Source organism: Denticeps clupeoides, chromosome 3, assembly GCF_900700375.1.
Source record: "Denticeps clupeoides chromosome 3, fDenClu1.1, whole genome shotgun sequence".
Lineage (NCBI taxonomy): Eukaryota > Metazoa > Chordata > Actinopteri > Clupeiformes > Denticipitidae > Denticeps > Denticeps clupeoides.
The window spans coordinates 19352214-19377827 of NC_041709.1; the positions used below are offsets into that span (position 1 = coordinate 19352214).

The 25614-nt window shown below is 44.0% G+C and overlaps 3 protein-coding genes across 6 annotated transcripts; 1 reads left to right on the forward strand and 2 right to left on the reverse strand.

Annotated features, from left to right (window-relative positions):
• Nucleotides 1-224: 224 nt before the first annotated feature.
• nup188 (nucleoporin 188) lies at nucleotides 225-14931 on the reverse strand. Of its 3 annotated transcripts, none has more exons than XM_028974621.1 (44): nucleotides 14886-14931; nucleotides 14465-14519; nucleotides 13174-13247; nucleotides 12894-12978; nucleotides 12509-12589; nucleotides 12372-12416; nucleotides 12172-12264; nucleotides 11930-12049; nucleotides 11616-11827; nucleotides 11288-11402; nucleotides 10783-10983; nucleotides 10496-10585; nucleotides 10285-10350; nucleotides 10087-10206; nucleotides 9870-9996; nucleotides 9620-9775; nucleotides 9406-9532; nucleotides 9140-9227; nucleotides 8974-9050; nucleotides 8652-8766; nucleotides 8464-8584; nucleotides 8304-8370; nucleotides 7595-7720; nucleotides 7311-7447; nucleotides 6805-6911; nucleotides 6496-6702; nucleotides 6204-6373; nucleotides 6047-6116; nucleotides 5600-5667; nucleotides 5328-5514; nucleotides 4919-4996; nucleotides 4735-4820; nucleotides 4449-4594; nucleotides 4107-4279; nucleotides 3791-3991; nucleotides 3613-3705; nucleotides 2977-3129; nucleotides 2719-2856; nucleotides 2545-2619; nucleotides 2240-2458; nucleotides 1798-1926; nucleotides 1312-1370; nucleotides 1096-1225; nucleotides 225-994 (listed from the first exon to the last, which is right to left on the reverse strand). In XM_028974621.1, the coding sequence occupies exons 1-44, from the start codon at nucleotides 14909-14911 to the stop codon at nucleotides 815-817; spliced, it is 5193 nt and encodes a 1730-aa protein (XP_028830454.1). In that variant the 5' UTR covers nucleotides 14912-14931; the 3' UTR covers nucleotides 225-814. The 3 variants fall into 3 exon arrangements, with proteins under 3 accessions (XP_028830454.1, XP_028830452.1, XP_028830453.1); XM_028974619.1 differs by having other exon boundaries at nucleotides 5328-5517; XM_028974620.1 differs by having other exon boundaries at nucleotides 815-994; nucleotides 5328-5517; nucleotides 7311-7444; nucleotides 14886-14911.
• Nucleotides 14932-14941: 10 nt separating this feature from the next.
• Nucleotides 14942-18940, forward strand: dolk (dolichol kinase). Its single transcript, XM_028974636.1, has 3 exons — nucleotides 14942-15226; nucleotides 15600-15723; nucleotides 15887-18940. Exon 3 carries the CDS (start codon nucleotides 16017-16019, stop codon nucleotides 17589-17591), a length of 1575 nt encoding a protein of 524 aa, XP_028830469.1. The 5' UTR covers nucleotides 14942-15226; nucleotides 15600-15723; nucleotides 15887-16016; the 3' UTR covers nucleotides 17592-18940.
• Nucleotides 18687-25386, reverse strand: phyhd1 (phytanoyl-CoA dioxygenase domain containing 1). 2 transcript variants are annotated; one of them, XM_028974641.1, is made up of 12 exons: nucleotides 25244-25386; nucleotides 23797-23955; nucleotides 23682-23687; nucleotides 23146-23221; nucleotides 22234-22281; nucleotides 22066-22121; nucleotides 21443-21505; nucleotides 21333-21354; nucleotides 21053-21181; nucleotides 20228-20344; nucleotides 20005-20131; nucleotides 18687-19931 (listed from the first exon to the last, which is right to left on the reverse strand). In XM_028974641.1, the coding sequence occupies exons 1-12, from the start codon at nucleotides 25319-25321 to the stop codon at nucleotides 19883-19885; spliced, it is 930 nt and encodes a 309-aa protein (XP_028830474.1). In that variant the 5' UTR covers nucleotides 25322-25386; the 3' UTR covers nucleotides 18687-19882. The 2 variants fall into 2 exon arrangements, with proteins under 2 accessions (XP_028830474.1, XP_028830476.1); XM_028974643.1 differs by lacking the exon at nucleotides 23682-23687.
• Nucleotides 25387-25614: the final 228 nt, after the last annotated feature.

The following is a 25614-nucleotide window of genomic DNA, read 5'->3' on the forward strand; positions in this document are numbered from 1 at the left end:
CACTTGTTCAGTGGCTTCGTGGGGTCCATGTTATGATGGGTCAAACCTATTTTTGCTCAAGGGGTACATTTAGTATTTCAGTGTATTAAACCAGCCCACAAGATGTGAGTGACATTTTATTACCTCCTTTTTAAATCTGAATCTGATTAAACAGATGTATGAGTAATTCAGAAAAAAAAAAATAATAATTGGCTGTATTGGAAATATTACTCCAAGACTGGGTGCATTCTTTAAAAAATCCTTTATTGTCATATAAACAAAATGCAACGTTATTTTATTCTTTTGTAGAAATATTAAAATTTCTCAATTTCTTATTAACGCTAAAGCCATTTTTACTATGGAAAGAATTAGAAACAAGCGTAGATGCGGATAGAAAAAAAAAAAAGATGGCTTTTCTACAACGGACCACACACACACTCCCTTTCAGGCACTGGTCATGAAACAGCCTATAAAACTAGGCATATGGAGGATGAAGAGTATGTGTAAATGTGTGTATCTGTCACACTGAGAGCTTGGAGGAGTGTGAAGGTCAATGTGTGTATTCACTCACACAACATCTAAAATGTTTATTGAATGATGGAAAAATATTTCTTGTCTGACACACACACACACACACAAACACACACCTACCACCACCACAAAACCAGTCCTAATGGCTCCCAACAGCAGCCATTCCAAACAGCTCATCCACTCATACAATCTTCTCTGTGAAGAAAAGAAAGGCAGCCTGTTTCCACCCATTCAGAGCCGAATCGCTCCCCAATGAGTGATTCAGAGATTCAGTTCATTAACTCCCGAGGTGAGGATGGAGTTTTTAACGCTGGACATGGCGCAGGAAGGCCTGGACCAGCTGAACAAGAGGCTCCTGGCCCTCAGGCAGAACCTTAGAGCCCGGAGGCAGTGGCTTGGTTTGCGGTGATGGGAGGAGGATGCTTGCTGGGGACGAGGGAGACCCCCTCCGGAAGAACCGCAAGAGGGAGGAAAGGAGTGTACTCTGGAGGAGGGGAAAAAAAAAAAAAATTCATGATGCTTTAGTGTCTGCTTGATCAGTCTGGTCGTCAATACTGGTTGTTATGGTGATTTATGGGAACTCACCAGCTCAGAGCTGAGCTCCTGCTTCAGTCTCTGTTTGTCCCTGGGAAGAACAGTGGAGTCCTTCAGACAGCGCATCGCCTGTGAGATCAGCACACACACGCAGTTCTCCATCGTAAACATCAGTAGAGACCTGAAAGGGACAAAAATATAGCATTTCAAAAGAAGAAAGTAAACCACGGCAGACTACATTTCTCAGCTCCTCCGCCCATTTCTTACTTGAGTGACTGGGTTTCCTCAGATGAGATGACAGACGCCACTTCCTTTTTCTTCTCAACCTGCAGATTGAATATTAAAAGGCAGGTGGCATGAGAACCCTAACAGGGTATTAATGTATTAGTCTGTTAAGTACAGTGGATATATAAGAATATGTAAGAATGTTTCCCCATAATACTAAAAAAAATAGGTCCATTATTATTATTATTATTTTTTTTTTTTTTACTAAACCAAATTTACATACAAAAAGAAAACTAAATAGATGAATAGGCAATAATATAACTATAGAATGAAGTGTTATAACTCAATGGCTTCTGGTCTAATACTAATCCTGTCTGAAGAGCACTGCTCTCAGGATTTAAACTGATTTTTAATGGAAGGACGCTTGTTCTGCTCACCCATTTCAATTCCTGGCCCCCCAAGTCCAGATCACACCCTGACTTAATGCCATTAGAGATTATGTAGTAGTTAGCAGCAAATGATGTGTACCTCTCCCAACATGCTCAGAGCCACGTTGATTGAAGCCAGCAGAGTTCCAAATGAGGGGGCGGAGTCAGAGTCCAGCGCCGGAGAGAAACTCAATACAAACAGGTTCTTGTATTCCGCCAGGTCCATACACTACACACAGGAAGCACAAAGCACACATTGAATATTTCATTTTAAGTGAAAGTGAAGTGATTGTGAAACACTGCAGCACAGCACACGGTGACACAACAAAATGTGTCCTCTGCTTTTAATCATCACCCTTGGTGAGCAGTGGGCAGCCATGACAGGCGCCCGGGGAGCAGTGTGTGGGGACGGTGCTTTGCCAGTTCGGGATTAGACCGGGCGACCTTCCGATTACGGGTCCGTTTTCTTACCCGCTAGGCCACAACTGGCCCTGTGGGTGTGTGTGTGTGTGTGTGTGTGTGTGTGGGGTGTACACACTCACCTGGTCCAAAAGTATTTGACAACAGTCCGGTGTGAAGTGCTGCAGTGCGTTCAGAGTTTTGCTGAGGATCTTCAGTAAACTACACTGCACAGTTTGTACTGCCTTTGATTCCACCTCCTCCCGATCAACAGCCAGTGAAGGGGTTTTGGAGGCAGATTGAGCTGCACGCTGGTGTAGTTGTGGGGCAGGCCCTGGAGTGAGTGCCTCGCCATTCTTAGCCTGAAGATAATCAAAAACCTTCCCAGCATGAAGACAAACAGGAATAAAACCACAAGATGTGTGTTTGTGTAGATATACGCTCGTACCTGGAGGTAGTGCTGCAGCATCTTCTTGCTGTGTAACAGGTATGTACACGCTTGACAAAGGAAACATAGGTTGACCTGTGGAAATGAAGAGAGCAGTCAATCGGGAAGCATTCTGTCAATCACCCCCAATGTCCTCTGGGAGCAGAGATCAGTGAAATGAGTGTGCATGTGTACCTGTATGTCCCTTAACAGCTGAGGAAGGTGAAACTGCCACTCTTTGCTGAAAGCTGACAGCTGCAGCAGGAAACCCACAGTGTGATCCGCTTCATCCAGACATGCCAGAGACTGAACCGTCCGCACCGCATTCAGACACTGGAACACACAGCAGATCCAATCCAGTACTTACAGACTCAGAACACAGGAGCGGAAAGAAATATATGAGACCATGGAATGATTAGACCTATGCCAATTTAAGCCCCAACCCATCCTCACATGAAGGATGCGCTCCTGGTGAACACCAATGAAGTCGAGCGCCTCGTTGATGAAACTGTAGCGCAGCGTCTTCAGCAGACTCTCCATCAGACACATACACAATCGATACACACCCGGCCAGCAGGGGGCGTCCTGTGCACGTCGAGAGAAAGCCTGAGGGGGAGGGAGGGAGGTGGAAAAGAAAAGGTCTAAGAGCCTGTGTCATCTGTGCTGTACAGATATACAGAGAAGAGACAACAAGGCTCCAGCATTTACAGTACACGGAACCAATAGGAAGTATATAAACAGAATATAAAAGTGCCGGAAAAATTACATTTAAACCACTGCTTTGGACCTAAACCTCCTGCTCATGCTTTTTTTGATTGCTGAGCCCTTCCTAAGTCATATTAAATTATTTCAGAGTTGATATAAACCAATTCAGCAATTAGTTTAGCATTGAAGAAACATCATACTTATTGTGCCGCTTCAGTTGGAATCTTACTGACCAAATAAATAATGAAATAAATAATAATTGGCCATCATCTGGGCAAACATTATTTTTGGACCTTTTAAATGTATTTAATTATAAAGCTATAAAATGCCATGTTGCTGTTTAACAATGATCACAGAGTCATTTAAGTGGGCGGCCATATGTACCTGTGATGTTCCGTTGGCTGGTCCTTCATATACACTCAACAGAGGCAAGCAGATGCTCTGCAGAACTCCAGCTCCTGCTACTGCTGCCGCCCCCTGGTACAGACATTTTTGTATTTTAATAAAACAGAATGAGAATTTATCCTGCTCTGTGTGTGTGTGTGTGTGTGTGTGTGTGTACCTGAGGTGTTCTGGCCAGAGTTAACAGGAGGTGCAGTGTTGCCTCAGTGAAATACAGGTTCTGTCTGAATCGCAGACTTTGTTCTAAGGCACTCAGAATTGAAGGAAGCACCGGAAGCTTCCGCACCACAAGCAGCCACTGCTCCCCATCCTCATCCACCAAACACAACTCCTTACAAAGGTGCAGCGCCAGCACACACACCTGGGGGCGAGTTTAAGAGAGGAAATCAAACCAGCTTCAGATTGAGGCCTGCATGCATTTTCATGTATGATGAGTAGTGATATTGTGAGCATCTTAATAAGTTTGATATACCCACCCCATCTCTTTGGTCTGTCTGGATGTTGCGGGGTGTGTCTGTCTCCATGGAATCATCGGGCACCTCCCCTCTTTGGTTCATGTGGCGTGTGCTTTCAATGAGGGCCAAAGCCTCATCCTGGATAGTCTCACACACAGAGAGCAGGAGCTGGGGTAGCTGGGAAATGTCCCCACCTACACATGTAAACAGAGTCAGCCATATTACACCAGTTAGTTGGGAGGTCAGACCGACCAGGTTCTTTAGAAAGCTACCAGGATCGGCAGAAAGCTGCCTCATACACCAATAGCTACAGTCGTGGGGTTTTCAATGATTCTGGCAATATGCTGCTTGTGAGAGACCCACCGTTGAGACCCTGTATGTGCAGTGCAGCCAGCAGGCAAGAGAAGAGCTTTGCTTTGGTTCTCTCCATTGTCCTGCGGCCGGCCTGCTGCACCGACTCCAGCATCAGCGACAGAGACGGCAGAAGAGGAGGGGAAGAGACCAGCTCACTGACAGACGACATGTGGGGGGAAAACCCATATATTATTACATGCCAACGGTCAAAATACAGAAAATGCTTTGAGAAGATTTTTCACTGACTGTTTGGTTTTGTTCCTACAATCACTAGTCACACACAAGAACCACACACCTCTTCCACTGCTTGAGCAGGATGAGCAGTAGAGTGGTCATCATGGAGCCCAAATTGAGGCATGGCAAAGACTGAGGGACCAACAGCTGAAAGGGAAAGAACATTTTAGAAGGTGATATAATACAATATTAATTAAACATATTTAAATCAAGCACAGTTTCATATCACATGCATGAGTACTTACTGCAGCTTTAGTTGACTCCAGCACGTCTGTGAAGAGTCTGCGCCGCACAGAATCCTCCGTCAACTGCATCACTGCAGACTACACATGAAGACGGAGAAGAAAACAATCATGGTGTGAATATAAATGGAGAGGGTAAATGGGAAAGGTGGTTTTAGCCTTTTTTCTATTTATTAAAAAGACAACCTTATAAATACTGTATCCACAACATAGAACTGTCCAACCAGTGAAAAGTATGTTCATTTATACTGTTAATACTTAGTGTGGGCTGAAGAGTGGGTCTAAATAGAATTTTAGATGCAAATGACCCTTTTCACCATATTCAGATATTTGCACCATTACATAAAAACCTTACAACTAATAAGTGATTTAAAACACTAGGTCTAGGTGTGTGTAAGTTTAGTTTGCATACATGGCTTGTTGAGAGGATAAGCAGGGTTCTCCAGGCTGAGATGAGCATCTGAATCTCGCTGAGCGAACGCAGACCATCATCCTCGCATACACCACACACCAAGGAGCACACACACTCAGACCAATACTCATAACGTCGTCCTGAAGACAGGCGCTGCAGTGCAGACTTCAGAGACTGCTCCAGGGAGCTGCTGCACACATTTTAATGAGACATTTGTGGTCAAACATGGTATCCCTATAAAATGTTGCACATGGTGTGGTGTGTGTGAGTACCTCTGAACATAGTAGACCTCAAGGCCAATAATCTTCATCACAAAGGCACATGATTCCAAAACACAGGGCTGCACAGTGAACAAATGCATTCAGAACAAGTACAAATGTCCCCCTTTCTAACATTTTCCAAGAAAGAAAAATAACATTGTACTCCAGGTAGTGAAAACAGTAAGCAGCCACTGGCAACCCTGGCAGTCTGAGCCAAGGATCAATCACAGTGTTGGCATCACAAACACACTCTACAGATGAAAATGCAATTTTCAAAACTTCACAAAAAAAATCTAATTAATGGCTATTAGTGACATTCCTTAAACCTAAAATCAAACTCATCATTGCAATCACAGGTAAATATTGGGAGGGGGGGATGGGGGTAAATCCCCCTCCTAATTTCTAGTAGATACACACACACACACACACACACACACACACACACACACACACACAAACCTCTGTTGTGTCAGAAGTAGAAGGAAGAGTGCCAAAGAGGGGAGTGGTCAGATTTTCCCAAAACTTCTCTCTGCAAACACACACACCAAAGTGCATAAGTCTGTGTATGATTATGTGTACGTGTGTGCATACTTTAAACTGTGTGTGAGTCTCCAACCTGGTCCTCAGCACAGACAGGGCGCTGTCACGCCGGTCAGTCCACAGTGCGTGCAGGAAGGCAAGAGCAGAGCGCTGCAGCAGTGGGGGACACCAGTACTGTCCCTGCTGTCTACAGTCCAACAGCTCCAACACCACAGCCAGGCAGCTCCACTCACCCAGAGAAAATTCCTGTGCAAATACACACAACAAAAATGGAAAAATATGGTTTTTCAGATTTTTCCACTTCAATTTAGAATCTATAATCATTAAACCTCAAAGCAAAACAAATGGAACAACAGAGAAAATCTGACCTTAGATCCATCACCAGTGTCTTTCACCTCCAGGTTGAGAAACAGCTCAATGAGGCCAGGTTGTGTTTCCACAGCGACAGTGAGAAATTCCAGGATCATGACCTTAATGCGCATATCCTCTGTACGGCTCTGCAGCCGAGTGAGGAAGGCATCTCGAATGGCCGCTGCATCACTACCCAGACATGCATACACAGACATGGGTGCAACCTACACACACAAATGATAAGTGCAGTGAGTTCGAATATGGGCGAACTATTGTGTTTTGTATTTGAATTAGCCTCTTTGTGTGTCTGAATGCATGTGTGTTACCGATGCCAGTCTTTTTAGAAGCTGTATGGCCAGGCGAGGAAGGGCAGGGTCGTGTTTGTGGTAAATGTACTTCGCAAGAACTGCAATCAGGTTGTTACCATGACCACCTGATGGAATACACAAGGTTTCACAGTCACACATGCATAAGAATCTGACCATTATTGTAAAACTGATTATTTGAGGTCAAGTGTGTGTGTAGGTTGAAAATGTGTTTATTAATGTGTTCCCGAAGACAAAAATTTACATGTATACCAGTTTTAGCAGACGCCCTTATCCAGAGTGACTTACAATCAGTAGAAACGAGGACGTCTCCCTGGAGACACTCAGGGTTAAGTCTCTTGAATGTGGTCTTGGTCATGTGTGTTACCCACTAGGTAACCACTACAAGTGAACTGTGTAAATGTGCTTTTTAATCTTTGCATCATACTTAATAGGAATTGTTACTGTGTGTGAGTGTGCATCTTTACTGCAGTGTCCTGTACATTAGAGTGCGCTAATGGCTGTACCATGTTGCGTAAGCGCCTGCTCCAGCGGTGACATGCAGTCTGATGGTGGTTTCAGTCGCAACACATTATTGGTGACTGAGAATGCCAGCTTCACTGTCTGTATCAAGACCTGACCTGGACCTTCACTACCCCCACTGCTGCAGGCAGGCAGGCAGGCAGGCATGGAGGGAGAGGGACCAACAGTTTTTTTAAGAAAAAGGTACAATAGAACATTTACTTATTAGGCACGTTCAGACACACACACACACACACACACACACACACACTTACATGAACTCTCTTACCTGCTAGGCTGTGCAGCCAGCACCATGTCAATAGTATCCACACCAACAGTCATGATGTTGATTACAGCTTGTCCAGCCTCTGTGTTTGTCAGACTATAGATGCACAGAGCCTGCAAACTTGGAGCACTGACAAACACACAAAGCATAAATGCATTAAAAACATGTTTATATATCCACTCAAACATAATATGATGCTTTTGGTTGGTATGAAGGTACAGTAGCAGTGAAAAGTTCAGGGTCATTAAGAAATTCCCTCATTTTTAAAACAATCTATTGTAAGTTAAATTATGTAAGTAGAACCAAAAACTGCTACAATGAATAAAGAATAGAATTGGCCATCTACAGACTAGTTGAGTATCTGTTAGGGTTTCTTCAGGTTTAAGAATGCAAACTTTTAAGACTTAAGGCCAATTTCATAAAATTTAAGGCCCTGCATTGGGTCAAACTACATTTGTCAAAAAGCCAGAGTGCTCTTCTAAAATACAATATTATTTCATATACTATGAATATCTGGCAACAGTGCTGACCACTCATTTACTGTGTGAGTTAGAACAGACCCAAGCCTGACTAAAAAACTGCCGAGATTTAAAGCTCAAATGTGAGACATGTTGCATTGCTCGTTCATAGAAAACAGACATTTTCTTATTTCAAAACCTCTGAATGGGAACATATGCAAGAAAGAGAAAGTGTGCATGTGTGTGAGACATACCTGACCTGAACCTCTCCCTCTGGACTCAAATTAAGAATAGCATGGACCAGCTCCAGGATCAGACAGCCTGAGACAGATTAGCAGAAAGAAGATCAGCGAACCAGCACAAAAAGGAGTGCCTGTGTATAATGATGCTGCATGTACATCTGCATGTTCTCACCAATCCTCTCCCGTACTCCATAGGTGTTGTAGCGCCACTTGTGGTAGGTTGGCAGCATCTCCTTTAGCACCAGGAGGACACAAGGGACCAGACCTCTGCTCTGAGTGCTGCCCAATTGGCCCTACAAGCACAAACTATTTTAGATGAGGCCCATGAACCATTTCAGTAAATGTTTGAGTGTCTCAGACCTTGACGAGAGTGGTCACCAGCCGCAGGAATGCAACAGTTACACTGTAATCTCCACGTGGTTGCTCTATCAAAACTAGCAGGTTGCCATAGTTACCGGCTCTCATCCCATCCGCACTGAAATTAAATACAATGTGAAATCAATGTCACGTTGCTCGTTTTACTCAATGTTAACAGTAGTCAGAAATGTCTCCAGTCTAAGGAATGTATTGTTTAATTTCCACACACACACATATTTAAAGTTTGACAGCGTTGATTAAATCTTATTAGTTTGTAAAATGTCTTTAGATATTGTTCTGAGAGGCAAAACATTACATATGTCACCTGATGCACTCTGCCATGTTTGTTAGAGGTGAAGATGTAAATGGCAGAAAGCCAGTATGGTGTAGACTGGACCAAACCTGCAAAAAACAAAGACACAGAAGGTAAGAATTCCTAGCAGCAACAGAAATCTGTAGGCCCCACACCTTGCCTATTTGTTCACACCCACCTTCCCAGGTTGCCTTGCAGCGAGCACTGTGAGGCAGTTCACACAGGAAGTGATTAAATCCATGGGTGGATTTATGACTGATGTCAATCTGAAAAATAGAAAGGCCAACAAGTAATCAACAATTTATCCATAAACAAATAAAATATTATGCCCATGTCGATGTTGTAATTTACACAAACAGCTGTGAATTTCACACAACTGTATACATTCATTCAGGATTAAAAGGTGTGGTTGGTAACCGTGTCCTGTGCAGGTGTTATACACACCTCTGAAGAAGCATGTATATACGTGACGTGAGTGGCAGGAGGCAGTCAGACACACTCCAGTCTGTACTGACCACCTTATGAACCAGGTCCAGGATGGGTTTCACCCGCTCACAGTGCACCAGAACATCTACACGCAGAAGCACACAGACAGGGTTATATGCACATGCCAGTTTATTATGCCTGTAAAGTCCTCAGCACCAGTGTGTATGTTTACCTGCAGTGGAAACGACATGCAGCAGCATCTCAAGTTCACAAGTGAAGAGTGACCAACAGGAGAAGCTATACTCCCAACGAACAACAAATCCCTCATCGCTCACACACACCTGACCCAACACACCCACAGGCATACGCAGGTTCGTCTGCCCAGAGCCTGCAGACAGACAAAGGGACAACATCAGAAAACAACTCAACTGGGGGGAAAACGTAAATTAATACAATAACCATACACACACACACACACACACCAAGGGGGTAAAGGAGTTTGGGAGCTTGTCTCCTCCAGAGAGTCTCATCGTCACGGGAAATCACATCATTGGGCTTGTGTTTGTAGACCTCAGTGAAAGAGCACATCTTATCTAAAAACATGTAAACCTGTGAGAGACAGAGAAATCACTGATTAAAGCAAGTGTTTGCTTTAAATGTGTGAGTGGGGATTGTTCTTGCCTGAGTAGAATGTTCTACCTTCTTGGCTGTGGGTTTGTCTGACAGCAGCGCAGTCAGGAGCTGCAGAAGAGGCCGGGTCTTGTGAGGGAATACGTCAACTGTGCTTTGTACGATCATCCCCAGACCCATACTGGGTTTCTGCAAAAGGGGAAAGAAGTAATGAACTGAACGGGTGTGCTGACAGTAGACAATTTAACTATACAGATGCCTACTTACTGATTCCCAGAAGAGCTCAGGCAAGCTTGGAGCAGCAAGAACCTCACACACAGCATTTATCAAGTGCTTTGGGAACAGAGAGAGTGGCAAGAGCAGATTCATTGGTAACATTCTGTTGTATAAAAATATTCACTCTTATTCACTCTTTAATATGTTCTAACTGTGGCAGCTCCACATTTAAATTCTAGATGTATACTGTGGATGGTCTAACCTCTTGGCTGCCCAGGGTGTGTTCCTCAAAAGATGTGATGACGAAGGAAAGGAGACCATAGATGCACATCCGTGCAGTGCTGGCTGTACACTAATCTCACACACACACACACACACACACACACACACAAATACATGTAAGTGTCACTGAATACAACTTTAAGGCTAATATATTTTCAACAAGGAATTCACTTATGACAAGACATCTTACAATAATTAGTAAATTAAACTAAATAAATGAACCAAACATATGGATTAGAAGTGTAACAGAAGCTGTTTGTGTCTCACATTGTTGCCGCTGGATCCCAGTGCCTGCAAACTCTGTGTGAGGTACTGGAAGACGTTGAGCTGAAGGGTTGTGTGCCCGAGACGAGTGACTGTACTGCTGCTCTCATCAGGGGAGAGCGTGTGTCTCAGAAGCACCCAGCCAAGAAGTACAGGACCGTGGTGACTGATGTCACCAAACGACATCAGCATCTGATCCATCTCCTTTGACACACAACAGGGAGTGGAAAGTGAGATCACACAAAAAACAAAAGATGCTCATCACATTACTGGAAATTAGCAAAAACATCTGATGGCAGTATAGGCTTTTAGATACCAAAATTTGACTTTGATCTATCTATCTAAATGTGTCTAATGTGTATGCAGGGATGTTTGCCTTTGTTTTATTGGTAAGTATTGCAGATGTTCAATCAATGTAAATAATCAGCAAAGCTTATTGGAAAAACTAATTGAATTCTTTTAGCAACCACATTAGAAACCTGAGATCTTGGGTGAAAGGCTAACAAACCTTGCAGATTTCAGGGGAGCTGGAGAACTGATGTTCATTGGTTCTGTCTTCTAAGGCACATTTATGCAGGAAGTCAATATCCATCCCCTCCACCAATATCAAAGAACAGAAATACCTGAACGCAACAACAAAATGAGTCAATAAACCACTATGCTACAAAAACAAAACCCTATAAACATCAAAACGTGCAAATGTATGAAACTGCACTTATGCTGTTTAGAAGTGGTTAACAGTTGATAAGCACATGATTAGATATAAAAAAAGCCACTCATTTCAATCCAGTCAGCACTTATTTATCTACAACAGATGGTCGTTTGTCTATTCTCACCCAATTCTGTCCACTAATGGATCCATGCTCTTGTCCACCAGGTGGCGGTTGGTCTGGCGTAGGCCGAAGCCCAGGTCCTTGAAGAGTCGCGTGAAGCGGATCAGCTCGGGGCATGGCATCTCAAAGTAGGCATAGTAAAGGAACAGCACCTCCAACAGCAACGCCTGCTCTCGCAGACACTGAGCGAACCAGCGGGACACCTGCCGGTCCGTCTGTGCATATTTGAGAATTAAAATGCTAGCATGAATATTTGCCTAAGAGCAAAGATATTGAAGCATGCAAAAAACTAACTGTTTCTACATTTCTTTTCTCACCATCATGTTCCCATGGGTTTCCCATGTTGGAGCCTCTGCACTGATAAGATCCTCAAATTGCTGCAGGTAGTGAGACACCAGATCCTTCTCCAGTTTACCAACACAGTTAGCATATTCAGCCTAAATGAGGGAGAGAAATGTCACATCAACATAAGCGCTATAATACAAAAAGAATAGATTTTGGCTGCTGGAGAGTCGGCACTGTATCAGTACGGTATCATGTCAGTAAAAGACTTGCTTACCCTGTAGGGATGCCGCTCATCCTGAAAGTAAGTCAGCAGCAGGAGAACGCAACGTAGGAGACAAACCCGCTCATCATAGTAATAATCAGCTACCTGCAAACACAAAGGCCACACAGTTTTAGATGATTCATGTAAAAAAAAAAAAATAATAAAAAAAATAAAAAAAAAATACAAATGACACCAAAATACAATGACCTCACCTTTAGAAGCAAGGCCTGACTCTGTCTCTCATCCTGGAAAACCGTCTGTACACCCACCACACAGATCACAAAGAATGGTTAACAATTACGTTCACAGCACGATTTACTAAACACAAGGTTGCACGCACACGTCTTACCTTCAGTGTGTCACGAGTTCCTCTGTAATCTTCCTGAAGGTAGCATTGCAGTATCTGAACACTTTGCTTTTCATCCAGAGCCTGAAACACAATACATATTTTACACCTGTACATACCATGACAGAAAGCAAGAATGTTTCTCGCAATCATGAGAAACTCCAGCCAAACATTACAAAGCATTATTAAGGAGCCAAGTAATTTCATGCACACTGGCGGGCGTGCCAGACGATTTACAACGCACCACTGTCAATATCTTAGTCCTGAATATGAAGTTGCAGGGAGGTTAAAGTGACATGAATAGGAAGAAGTGCTTTGCTCATGTGGAAGTGCAGACTTCGTACGCCTAAGAGGTATTCCAGCAGTCATCAGAAAGAAGAAACCTCACCAGTAATTTGCTGATTCTCAGCCCAAACTCTTTCAGTGGTGCGGCCACATCTTTATCAGCCTTCAGCTTATCTGCAGACGCAGAGCTGAAACACACACGGCCAATCCAGCTTAACTCACAGCTCAAAAGTGCCCGATGGTTCACTTACAGTTGTTCAAGATGCTATAGGCATGTAACATCATCAAACATGCAAATTTGTACTGATATATCAATGGAATGTGACCTGTGTGTGTGTGTGTGTGTGTGTGTGTGTGTGTGTGTGTGAGAGAGACTGGGTCACCTGGGTGATTTATAGTAACTGAGCCCTTGTAACAGCCTCTCCCAGTGACGTTCCAACTCTGCTTCAATCTGAGCCTGAAAGAAGACACACACAGTGCTTTAAAGCAAACACTTCAAACAACAAAAGACATGCAGCCTAACTCACAGACTGTGTATGAGTTATTGGATTAATTATTGTGTGATTTCAGTGTGACAATTCATAGTAATTGTACAATGTGCGTATGATTGCAAATCAGTACAATACAACATAAAAGTGAAGCGATTGTCATTGTGAAACACTGCATCACAGCACACTGTGACAACAAAAAATGTCCCCTGTATTTAACCATCACCCTTGGTGAGCAGTGGGCAGCCATGACAGGCACCCGGGGAGCAGTGTGTGGGGACGGTGCTTTGCTCAGTGGCAAACCATCAATCTTCCAATTACGGGTCCGTAACATATAGGCATTAATAAGAGTTCACAATTAAAAATTACATTCTTCAACATGCTGCTAAAAAAAACCCTGCACTTTCAACCTCAAAACCATTCCAGGGAACATTTTTATTATCTTATAATATCAATTATACTATTATAGTATATAATATAATAATGTTTCATCTACAGTACAGGCCAAAAGTTTGGACACACCTTCTCATTCAATGTGCTTTCTTTATTTTCATGACCATTTACGTTGGTAGATTCTCACTGAAGGCATCAAAACTATGAACACATGTGGAGTTATGTACTTAACAAAAAGTGGAGACCTGGCCTCCACAGTCACCGGACCTGAACCCATTCTAGATGGTTTGGGGTGAGCTGGACCGCAGAGTGAAGGCAAAGGGGCCAACAAGTGCTAAACACCTCTGAGAACTCCTTCAAGACAGGTGACAACCTCTTGAAGCTCATCGAGAGAATGCCAAGAGTGTGCAAAGCAGTAATCAGAGCAAAGGGTGAAACTAGAATACAAAACATGTTTTCAGTTATTTCACCTTTGTTTGTTAAGTACATAACTCCACATGTGTTCATTCATAGTTTTGATGCCTTCAGTGAGAATCTACCAATGTAAATGGTCATGAAAAATAAATAAATAAATAAAACACATTAAATGAGAAGTTGTGTCCAAACCTTTGACCTGTACTGTGCGTGTATATATATTACATAGATTGTCAGAAACATGAAGACAAGAAACGTTGTTTCTTATACGCTTTTCCATGATTGTTTCTTTAATGGCGCGAGTTCACGTAATAACTGTAATAATTTCTAATTAAGCCGCGTGTACGGAGAGACGGAGCTAAGACGAGTTATTACTTACGGGCTCCCGCAGCGCAGACCTCCCGAGCAGAATGGTCCACAACTCTCGGCTGCTCCTGAAACAGAGTAGAACTCGCGGGTTCGGTGGAGATACACAGCATTTCACGCATTCGGTCTTATTCGGCGAACTCTTATTCCGCTAAACAAGGCGGTGGGTTTATTATAATACAACACGACGGGGAGCCTGGTGACAGAAGGATCCGAGTTTATTTAGCCGGTTAGCGCATCTCGCGCTCGTGGCAACACGTTCCCTCCAACCACCAGGCGCCAAGAACTCGCGCTTCACGCCTTCTATGGCCACCGAGGCGACACGCTGTCGCCTGCGTGACACGTCGCGACCTCTAGTCAACTCGGTCATCTGAGAAAGAGCCAGACGTCGACACATTTTCGCACAAAACCGACTTAAAGCGCTTCCATTGTACCTGACACACATCTCCGAGCCCGCCATCTTCTCCCCTCACACGTGACCCAAACAGGACCCGCCCTCGTCACGTGACCAGCGCACAATTTGGCGTGACGTGGGCCCGCGCCAGGATATTTCCCTCCGCGTTTTCTTCTCCGCGACGGCATTGAAAACGCAGAAGAACACGGACCCCCTTTTCCCGTCCGGTGCTTCGTCGCGCGCACGCGTTGTACCATGTGAATTATTTGTCCAACATGGCCGCCTCCGTCTGCCTGTAGGGCTGCCAGCTGGTACCGGGGGATGTCAACAGCGGAAAGCTCAAATATCACATAGATAACCGGGCCGGTTGACGGAGTCTTGGTGAGTAACCGTGTTGCTGTTGCGAATGGATGTGTTTTTTTTTTTCCCCACTGAGGGTTTGTGTGTGAGACGGACAGGAAGCTCCGCTGAAGCCACCAGCTTCTCTCGGCTGCTTCAGCAGAATTGCCCAGACGCTCCTTACTCCTCTCGGTTCGATTATTCTGCTCAAGCGTGTAGAATACGCATCAGGTTTACATTTAAAGAAGCACGATTTCGACGTGGCCTGGGTTTGACTGTTCTGTCCGAAGAATCGATTGTGAATGAACGAGTGAATGAATGAATGAATGAATGAATTATTGAGTCTCTCGTTATCGGGAATAATGTGTGTGTGTGTGTGTTTTTTTTTTTTTCCTTTCTTTTACATTCACTGTAGGACTATCGGATAATATCCACGTGCCGTGTCTGATGTGTTGTCTGTCTGTCGCCTGAGCTGCCGGTGACCTTTGACAGGCTTGGTTTAAGATGTCTCGCCGCACGTTTGACCTGGCGTAACAAAGGTTGGCCGCTGCGGTTCCTATTCTCACTTTACTTCATACACCTGCAATTTATTTCTTTTATTTTCCAAATAGTGTGGTCGCATAATGTAATAATGCCGCATAACAAAATTAACCGAAGTCTCCCATTGTCTGCATGACTAAATTTGCCATTCTTTCACCTCAGGTGTGTGACTGCGCTGATCATGGTGAACCCGCCGAGGCTCTAGAAAAGGACCTGGAGCTGCTCTTGTTTTTTTACACCACACAGGAGTCCTTTCTGTTTTTTTTTAAAATCCTGCCCGGATTGCCCAGCCATGAAGACTGATCCTGTGCTGCTGGAGTCGGCCGTGGTTTTCGCTGTGGTGCTGTGTGTCCACGCGGCCGTGTGGAACTCGCTGTCGTGGTGCTGCATCGCCTTGGCAATCCAGGCCTTCTATGTGCAGCACAAGTGGGACCGCCTCCTGCGGACGGGGGCTGCGGTGTTCCAGTTCCGCCCTGGTGCCAACAGCGGCGTTTTACCTGCCAGCATGGTGATGCCCCTCCTTGGCCTGGCACTGCGCAGCCGCTGTGTTGCTGCGGGCAATGTTCACTTTGAGCGCTTCGCCATGGTCATCACAGTGACTGGCATGATGCTGGCCCTCTTCGTGTCCCTTATCGCGCTTGGCGTGACGCGACCTGTGCCTACAAACACATGTGTGATCGCTGGCATAGCGGGCAGCGCCATCCTCTACTGCACCAAGCACACGCTGACCGTGTCAGAGGTCATCGAGGTCCTGGAAGTCCTTCTCATCTTCGTCTACCTGAGCCTCATCCTGCTCTATCTGCTGCCCAAGTGCTTCACGCCAGGCGAAGCTTTACTAGTCATCGGTGCGATCAGCTTCACCATCAACCTTCTCATCAGACGCTCCTTGAGCTCGAGCAACGAGGTGAAAGTGGACCCGCTGCAGTACTACCTGCCCGTGGTGGTGGTGGGGTGTCTGTTGCTGGGAGTGGTCTTTGCACTGCTTTTCCTTTTCCTGGAGGCGGGCTCATGGGCGGGCTCTCTCTTCTTCCACGTTTTGTGTGCGGTGGTGGGCCTCGGCCTGCTCATTCCGTGGTTGTCCCTCCTCACCCGCACTCACCCCATCGCCTGGATCATCCACTTCCTCACTTTCAGTGACACGCGATTCTGGCTGTTGGCATACTGGACTGGCCTGGCTGCCGCAGCGGTTGCCGTGGTGATGCATCAGAACCACCGACGCTCATCTGAATCAAAGAAGGAGCAAGCCTCTACTGCAGTTAGGAAGGCCTTCCATGTCTTCACGGTAATGACCTTTGCCCCCGGACTGGCCCTGGACCGACCTCTCTTGCACCTGGCGTCCTCTGGCTGCCTTGGCGTCTTCCTGTTCCTGGAATTTGTGCGCTTTTTCCGGATCCGACCCCTAGGGCCACACCTGCGGCTTCTGCTTACACACTTCTTAGATGAGAGGGACAGTGGGCCACTTGTACTCACTCACATCTACCTCCTGGTTGGCGTGGCCCTGCCCCTCTGGCTCATGCCGGCACCCTGTGTCCCGAGGGCTGGACTGCCTGGGGCTGGAGGATTGTTGCCGTACGCAGGGGTCCTGTCCGTTGGTGTCGGGGATGCTGTGGCGTCTGTTTTCGGGAGTTCGGTGGGAGAGATTCGTTGGCCGGGGACAAAGAAGACCATGGAGGGGACCGCGACGTCTGTGTTCGCCCAGGTCATTGCCGTGGCGATCTTCCTGCTCGCCGATGGCAGTCTGAACTTAAACGCCAGCTACTCATGGGTGGTGGGCTCCATTACTCTGACAGCATTGCTGGAGGCTTATACATCACAGATAGACAATTTACTGCTGCCTCTTTATCTGTACATACTATTTCTGTTGTAAACACACACACACACACACACACACACACACACACACGTTTCTTGTAACCTGCTGCTGCTCTGGGGAGATTTCGTCTGTACTGTTTGTCTAAGCTGACATGTACACTCAGTGATCTAATATGATCTTTGCACTTCACACACTGCTAAACATGGTCGTGTACATTCACACAAAAGCCCATAACATAAATACACTTTTTGTGGTACACACTACAAAACATTTTTTTTTACAGATTTATAGCAGGGTGTTGCAGCAAATCAAATAGTCTAGTAACTATTTCATTGGAATGATTCAATACATTTCTTTTTTACAATATTAGACCATATTTTTTGTACTTTTATGTTTTTCTCCAACTTTAAGTTCACTGGTGTGTGACCCCACTGTACAATACAAATATACTGTGGCAAGATTGGTTTACTTGTGTTTGGTTGAGCTTACATTGCTTCATGTTTCACTATTTTGAGCCCAGACAGAGTTTAGTCAAGAGACCCATGCCAACCCTTGTCCCTGTTTTCAGGCGACCTAAGGGGCTGTGATGGCCAAAATTAAAAGACAGACTTGCATGCAAATAGTGAAAATATCCCACTGTTTTATTCTTAAATGTAATCAAAACTACAATAAAAATATCTGTTCAGACACTCCAGTCACCAGAGACCATATTCCACTTCACAGGTTTATCATTTGTTTCCACTCTATGTATCATTTGAACAATTGAGGCCTGCATTTTCCAAGAGTGCTGTGTTGTTCCTGTTTTTTATTTATTTAAACTTTTTTTTTATCAGTTTAGATCATGGGAACAACCTATATCTCTGGTCATGCTACAAAATAATACGTCTGTTGGCAGCTAAAGTATCTAACTATACTCTGGTTGCCTGTTACAAGCCTCTATGAAATGCCAGCCCTCCTTGTGGGTTCCTCTTTAACACGAATAACATGAATTAAGGACATGAACCTTGTCCTAGAGCAAAGGCACAAAGCTGAATTTCACAACCAAGGCCGACAAGCCAGTTTTCAGTATTGTGCAAGTGTCCCTTTTTATAAGGCAATATTTTGTCATCTTACCATATCATAATCTTCTCCTTTGATTGTAAGGACTGGTTTAGATAAAGTAATTATATTAAAATATGTACATTGTTTGTTTACACACAAAGACCATGCATTTGTACACATTATTTATTTCTTAATATTTCATGGATGTATGTGCAAGATTTCATTTTGTTATTGTTGTTATTTAAATGAAGGCATGGGTATGACTGTAGTATAATATAGTCTGTTTTGTTGTTTTAGGTTATTTTTTTCCTAATTTTATGCATCCCATAATTGCTTCTGATTGGACATGGGGACTAACAAATAAACACATTAAATCCAGAACAGGCCAAGTGTTAATTACTTATTGACTCGCTATGCTAATTAGTGTCATGGCTGCTGGAGCCCATCCCAGGACGTTGGCACAGGGTAGGGACTCATCCAGGGCAGGGCCCACCCCATCACTGGATTTATAGTACTAATCATTGCCTATATGAATATATGTGAAGGTGCCTGCAGATATCAGTAGACTTTATTATGGGTGTAGATATACAACAATTAGTTATGTTTGAAGCCTCTAATAGATTAACTATGTTTAAAACGAACTCTGGTATGTAAGTTGATAACAAAATTTGCAGCTATGTACATTCCATAATAAGAACAAGGCAACTTTGACACACACCACGATCATATATTCCTTCAGGACAGCAAAAGTCAATTTATTCCTGGTGACACAGCACTATATACCGCAAAGCTGACTTCACATAAAAAGAAAAAACTAATTCAGGTTACTCTTTACTTCAGAACCTGGTAAAATTCAGTCGCAGAGGTTTAGACTCATTCTGCAGTCTCCAGTCTCTGGTGTGTCACAGCACATGTTCAGATAAAGCACTCCCAACATCACTGTGCTTAAGTGTAAAGTGGTTTTGCTGTAAATGTGTCATGTTTCACTATTTCACAGATAGTTTTCTAATCAATTAAAATGAATGAATGAACTGATGAATGCCATACTTTATGGAATTCACCCAAGTTTATAAAGCTACGGTCTTTTAAAAAGCTTCACACCATGACTTAAGAGAGGTGCAAGTTCTGCAGCCTTCAACGGACTATTTCAAAGTCATCTGTTAAGTAAAGTAGTAAAGGGTTTAGGAGTATTCTCTTTGCAATACCACAGAAAATACTGTTGGCATAATGTGTCAGAGTGTTGTGGCGTCTCTTGTAGGTGGAGTCTGTGTGATGCTATTATCCAAATTAATTTGGTTTTGGCCTCATCGGGTGTACAGGAGTGGAAAGGGAAGTTCTTCCGTTGGCTGCAGCCTATGAACAGAAATTATATGCTTAGACTTCTGATCGCTCAAAAAATACATTTCCCATAATCCTTAACCCTCACCAGTTGTCCAGGCTCCAGCAAGCATCTTGAGACTCCATAATGTGGAAGGTGTACACATGACGCGAGTTGGCGGAATTGTTCTGAGCACTGCGGTGGACCACCTCACCGTGGATCAGAACCACTCCACCTGCGTGCACACACACACACACACACACACACACACAAATGCCTTCAGTCTCGTCTACTCTGAACATAGACCATTTAGAAATGCTGCAACGCACACCTTTTTTAACAGTTGCTGGCACAAACAGCTTGTCATCATAATCCGGTTCACGACCAATGAAATCAGTGAGGGGGAAGGAGCCTTTAGGAGTCCGAACCATCCTCCGAGTTATACCAACTCATAGGGGGAAAAAAAAAACAAAAAAACACACACAACACAACACAGGCACACTCAATAATTCATTATCTTGAGCACCTTGTGATGACTGATTTATGTGTAAATCATAATTTATGTACGTGGCAAACATAAACTGTCAAAGCCCATTGAGACCCCCTTCCAGGGTAGAGTGAGCCTGCAATTGGCGTCAGTGCAGGGTTGTTGTAGATTTGTCCAAAATATACATTATAATGCTACTGGTCCATATGACGATCCCTGGAAATGTAGCCGATGCGGTTTTTGTGGCTGTGGTGACGTCACAGAACAGTGATGTCAGTGTTTGGTTTAGCTCCTACAATTACACATCAAAGAGCGGCTGACTAACAGATTATTAAACACCATGTTCACCACAAACACCATAAATCAGCCGTTATTCGCATACAACCTCAACTTCCTCCTCTTCAGAACACACGTCACTAGGCTACTACCATGAGGTAGGGTGGTAGTAACCTAGAGGGTAACACACTCGCCTATAAACCAGAAGATCCAGGTTCAAATCCCACTTACTACCACTGTGTCCCTGAGCAAGACACTTAAACCTGAGTGTATCCAGGAGGGACTGTCCCTGTAAATACTGATTGTAAGTCGTTCTGGATAAGTGCTCTTGATGAATGCTGTAAATGTAAACCATATCCGTAATGGTTTATGTGTGCATGATGGACTATTTACTGTTTTGTGATCCTGGGATGAACCACAGGCAGCCATTGTCCAGCGTTGCATCCTCCAGCGCAATCCACAGGCCAATGACCCGTCCCAGCGGCTCGGTGTACAGGAAGGTAGCATCCTGATGTGGGGTCACTATAGCAACACAGAGCACTCATTTTCATCGCTCCTTTATGAAGCATACTTAGTGGTTTTCACAATTATAATAATTTTCCGTCTCATTAAACACCTATTATATCATTCACATTAATTCAAGGCAGATGGGGTTTTGGTGTTTCCCACTCACCCTCCCCTCCAATGCCCGGTTGCTGAAAGATACACAAGCAGACTTTCAGTACAAGGTGCCACTTGTAAACATAAATCCAGACACGCAAAACACAGTCTTACTCATGGTACCTTGAAAATGTACATGCTTTGCAGAACGACAGGACTCTTCCATCCCAACTTCCGAACTATGCTCTGCAGGGGAGATGCAGTACAAGGCATTGCTATGACGGTCTGGTTTTGATGTAACTTTCTCAATGAATGTCCTTTCTTTTTGTGAATTTTTTGAATAGTGTTTATATATTCTGCTGGGCGTAAAGATGTAAAGACAGGTGAGATAAAGTCTTCTCTAGGCCAATTCCATGGAACTGGTGAGTCACGAGCACAACTTTCCATGTCCGGCCAAAAGAAAAAGTCATTGTCCATGTTTTTTTTTCCAGTGGCAGCAGTGGCCTTCTGGTTATTGTTTCTATCCTTGAGAACTTGAGGAATTTCAGCAGGATGCCCTGGTTTTCAAAAGCAACAACAAACAGTCTTATAGGCCCCAGGAGTGCATTTTACTTTATGTACTATGTACTTTACAGACAATGTCTACATCTAAACACTTTGCAATTGTTGAGGATTTAGCCCATATTAGTCCCAGTTGTGTACATTGCTGAATTAGTTCATGTCATGGCTTTATGCATTATGTATAGATGAACAATGAATCAGTGGCATGCAGGGTGGTGGCATGTGCTGCACTGTTTACGGTTTACCTGGACTTTCTCACAGTGGGTGACACGTTTAAACAGTGGCTCATACGCATGTAAAGCTGAGTGTGGAAAACGCACAAACACAAACATACACACATGCACAGATTTGTTTAGCGCACCATGGTCAATTGCTATGGAACGATTAAGATAAGTAGAATGTCTGTGACTTACCATGTCCAACCTTGTTCAGAGAGTGTTGTTTTGGCACTTTGAACTCTCCTGGAATCACATATACAATGTTAATAACACTGAGGATGAAATGCTCCGCATTTCTTCAGAGTTGCAATATTTTCCCACAAATAAATGACCCAGTTTACTCCTGTATGCTTGTAGCCCGGGAAATGATTACATTTTTAAAAACCTATCTATTACTACAAGCACCTTAACTTTACTTAATTTACTTTACTTGGCAGACGCTTTTATCCAAAGTGACTTACAAGGAGAAGACGCCAGCAATTCTCATTTGGTTTCCATAGATTGTGAGTTACAAAACTAAGAGCCCTGATAAGGCCTAACTTGTCAAGAATAGAACATGCTCGGGAATTGCTAATTTTTTTTTTTTGTGTGCGTGTGTTAGTGTTAGACTCATTTGAAATACTTTTTAAACAAGTGAGTTTTTAAATGTTTCTTAAAGGTGGTGGTAGTCTCGGCTATTCGAATGGAGCAGGGCAAGTTGTTCCACCAGCCAGGGACAACAAAGGAGAATAGTTTCGATTGGGATCGGAGACCCCGTGAAGAGGGAATTTTTAGCCTTAACCTTCCAAACAGGATTTCAGTTAGTGATGAATTCAGTCCAATTTAATATCTTTTGTTTTTCAATAAAAAGACTGACTTTAAAATGTACTTATATTCTTTACTTTATTTTACTTTACTTAGCAGACGCTTTTATCCAAAGCAACTTACAAGAGGAAGACACCAGCAATTCTCATTCGGTTTCTATAGATTTTGATATTCTGATATAGATGTAGACATTTTAAATCTATTATTGTCTATTCTGTTATTTTGTTAAAAAGATAACATTTCCTACAGATCTGAACCCTTCAACCTGCAAACCCACATCCCTGCTCCACCTCAAGTACATACCCTTTTCATCAAAAACTCCTTTCTCAAAGAAGAAACGAATTTTGTCTCCACTTGTTATGAAGTAGTCAGCATTTCCCTTGACATGAAAACAAAGGTTAGACATTTTCCATGGCAGAAATGACCATGGCAGAAAAAAAAAAATCTCCTTTCTCACACACGATTTAACTGTCCTTCAACTGTCTTGGTACTAGCATTCAAACGTTCAGTCATTTAGAAATTTCTTTAGAAAATGGAAATTATGTAGAATATCACATTCCATAATTGTCCATTCATTAACAGCCATTTCCCATTACCATAGTCATTTACTACATAAATGATGTCTGGATGGGATTTTAGATCAAACTGGTGATATTTAAATGGACAAAAAACAATTGTTCCTTTTTTTTTATTAATCAAAAACAAGCTTGTTTCTAAATGACCCTAAACGTTAGAACGGCAGTCTACAAAGGCACCATTTCATAGGAGTACAGGGAAGCACATGCGGGGCAGAGAACTCTAGGACAGGCATAAAGTATCTAGGTCCAGGCACAACTTACCTGCATCTAATTTTAAAGCAAACATTGGCTCCGCGTGAAAGAGAAATCATTTGAATGCATTTCAGAAGACTGTCCTTCAGCTCCTGCATGAGCTGTAGGCGGCGTGGTTGTATACCTGGTCCCTCAGCTGCTCATCATGGTCGGTGCTGAATTGTATTCTGCAGTGCATCGGCACTTCCATGTCCTCCACAATCTCGTGCATGCGCTCACGCAGTGAGTCACATTCAGCCTCGCTCAGAAGGCCTTCCACCACGAGGTATCCATCTTTCTGGAACTGAACATGCACACATTAATGCGGCTTGTGTGGGTCTAGCTGCCCTGAAAAGGCCTACACGTCTGCAATGGCAACTGAGTAAAGAAACAGATGTGCATCATGTACACGTTGTGGACTTCAAAGTCCACTGACGTTTACTTCAGTTTACTTTATGGGCATCTCAAGTCTCATGCATTGCCTGTGTTACACACACACAACGGCAGGCATTTGTCACACTGAGAAGTAGGAGATAACGCCTGCCAGGGTGTCCCATTATAGAAAATTAATGGATCATCCATTAATGCATAGAAAGAGCTCATTTTCCACTGAGTCCCTGTCTGTCCAGAAATGAAAGCCACCAAACCATCAACCAGAAAAAAGAAAATTATTGCCAAAAGAAACATTTACAGAATTTATCAAACGCCCTTATCCAAAGCACATTACTATCAGTAGTTACCGGGACAGTCCCCCTGGAGACTTGATCAAGAACACAATGGTGGTAAGTGGGGTTTTAACCTATAAGTGTCTTTATTATCTGAAGCCATTTTTATCCATTTTTGGGCTAGCAGGTAAGAAAGTAGACCCATAATCGGAAGGTTGCCGGTTCGAATCCACTGAGCAAAAGTACCATCCCCACACGCTGCTCCCTGGGCGCCTGTCACAGCTGCCCACTGCTCACCAAGGGTGATTGTTAAAGGCAGAGAACACGTTTCGTTGTGTGCACAATGCCAAGCCCTTCACTTTAAGTAAAATTTAATTATTTTTAAAGAGAAAAAGGGATAAGCAGGTAGGTCGAATGACTCCTCACAGATGTAACCCCCCCCAAATCTGCATGTGTTTTAATGAATTACGTGTGGCCAAAAATACAGCACATGAAGCGCTAACGTGTTGCACTTCCGACCTGAGCCAGTAGGAGGCAGCAACGCGCCCATGAAGAAGAAGAAGAAAAAGATACCAAGAATCTACAAGCGCTGAGCCTTTTATTTGTATGTAGCTACTTTTATACACGCTGTACTTTACTGTACACGATATAATGTGCATGCACGCCACACTTTCCTATGGGGGGGGATCACTGGCGTGCACACAAAATAAATTCTGGGGTTTTCACACGCATTACGGCAGAAGTCTAAAGTAAATCTCAGGATTAATGGAGATTATTCAGTAGGTGTCACCGACATCCATTTTTGCACGTTCACGGTGGCGGTTACGCAACGCGGTTACGCAACAACTTCTTCTTCTTCTTCAGGTTCACAATAACGCGAATAACGGGTGCGTCCGCGAAGAGATTCGGAATAAAGTTCCCGCGCACCTTCAGCACGTCCTGCTCCGTCAGCGCGTCCATCCTTCCGGTCCGAGTCCTGAAGCTGCCCGCTTCCACTGGAACCATGATGACGCGGCGAATGGCTCACGCATTCCCAGGTGAAGCCCCAGACGGACGCCCTCGAACGCGCCACCCAGCGGCGGCGCAGGAACGCTGCACCCCTGCCGGACTCTGGCCTGAGCGTCACCGGACATGGAACAAATGAAGTCACTGTCGTTGAGAAGCACAGCGCACGGTGACACAACGAAATGTGTCCTCTGCACTTAACCCATCTCCCTTGGGGAGCAGTGGGCAGCCAGTGCGTGGGGACGGTGTGCTTAGTGGCACCTCGGAACCAGCTACCTTCAGATTATGGGTTC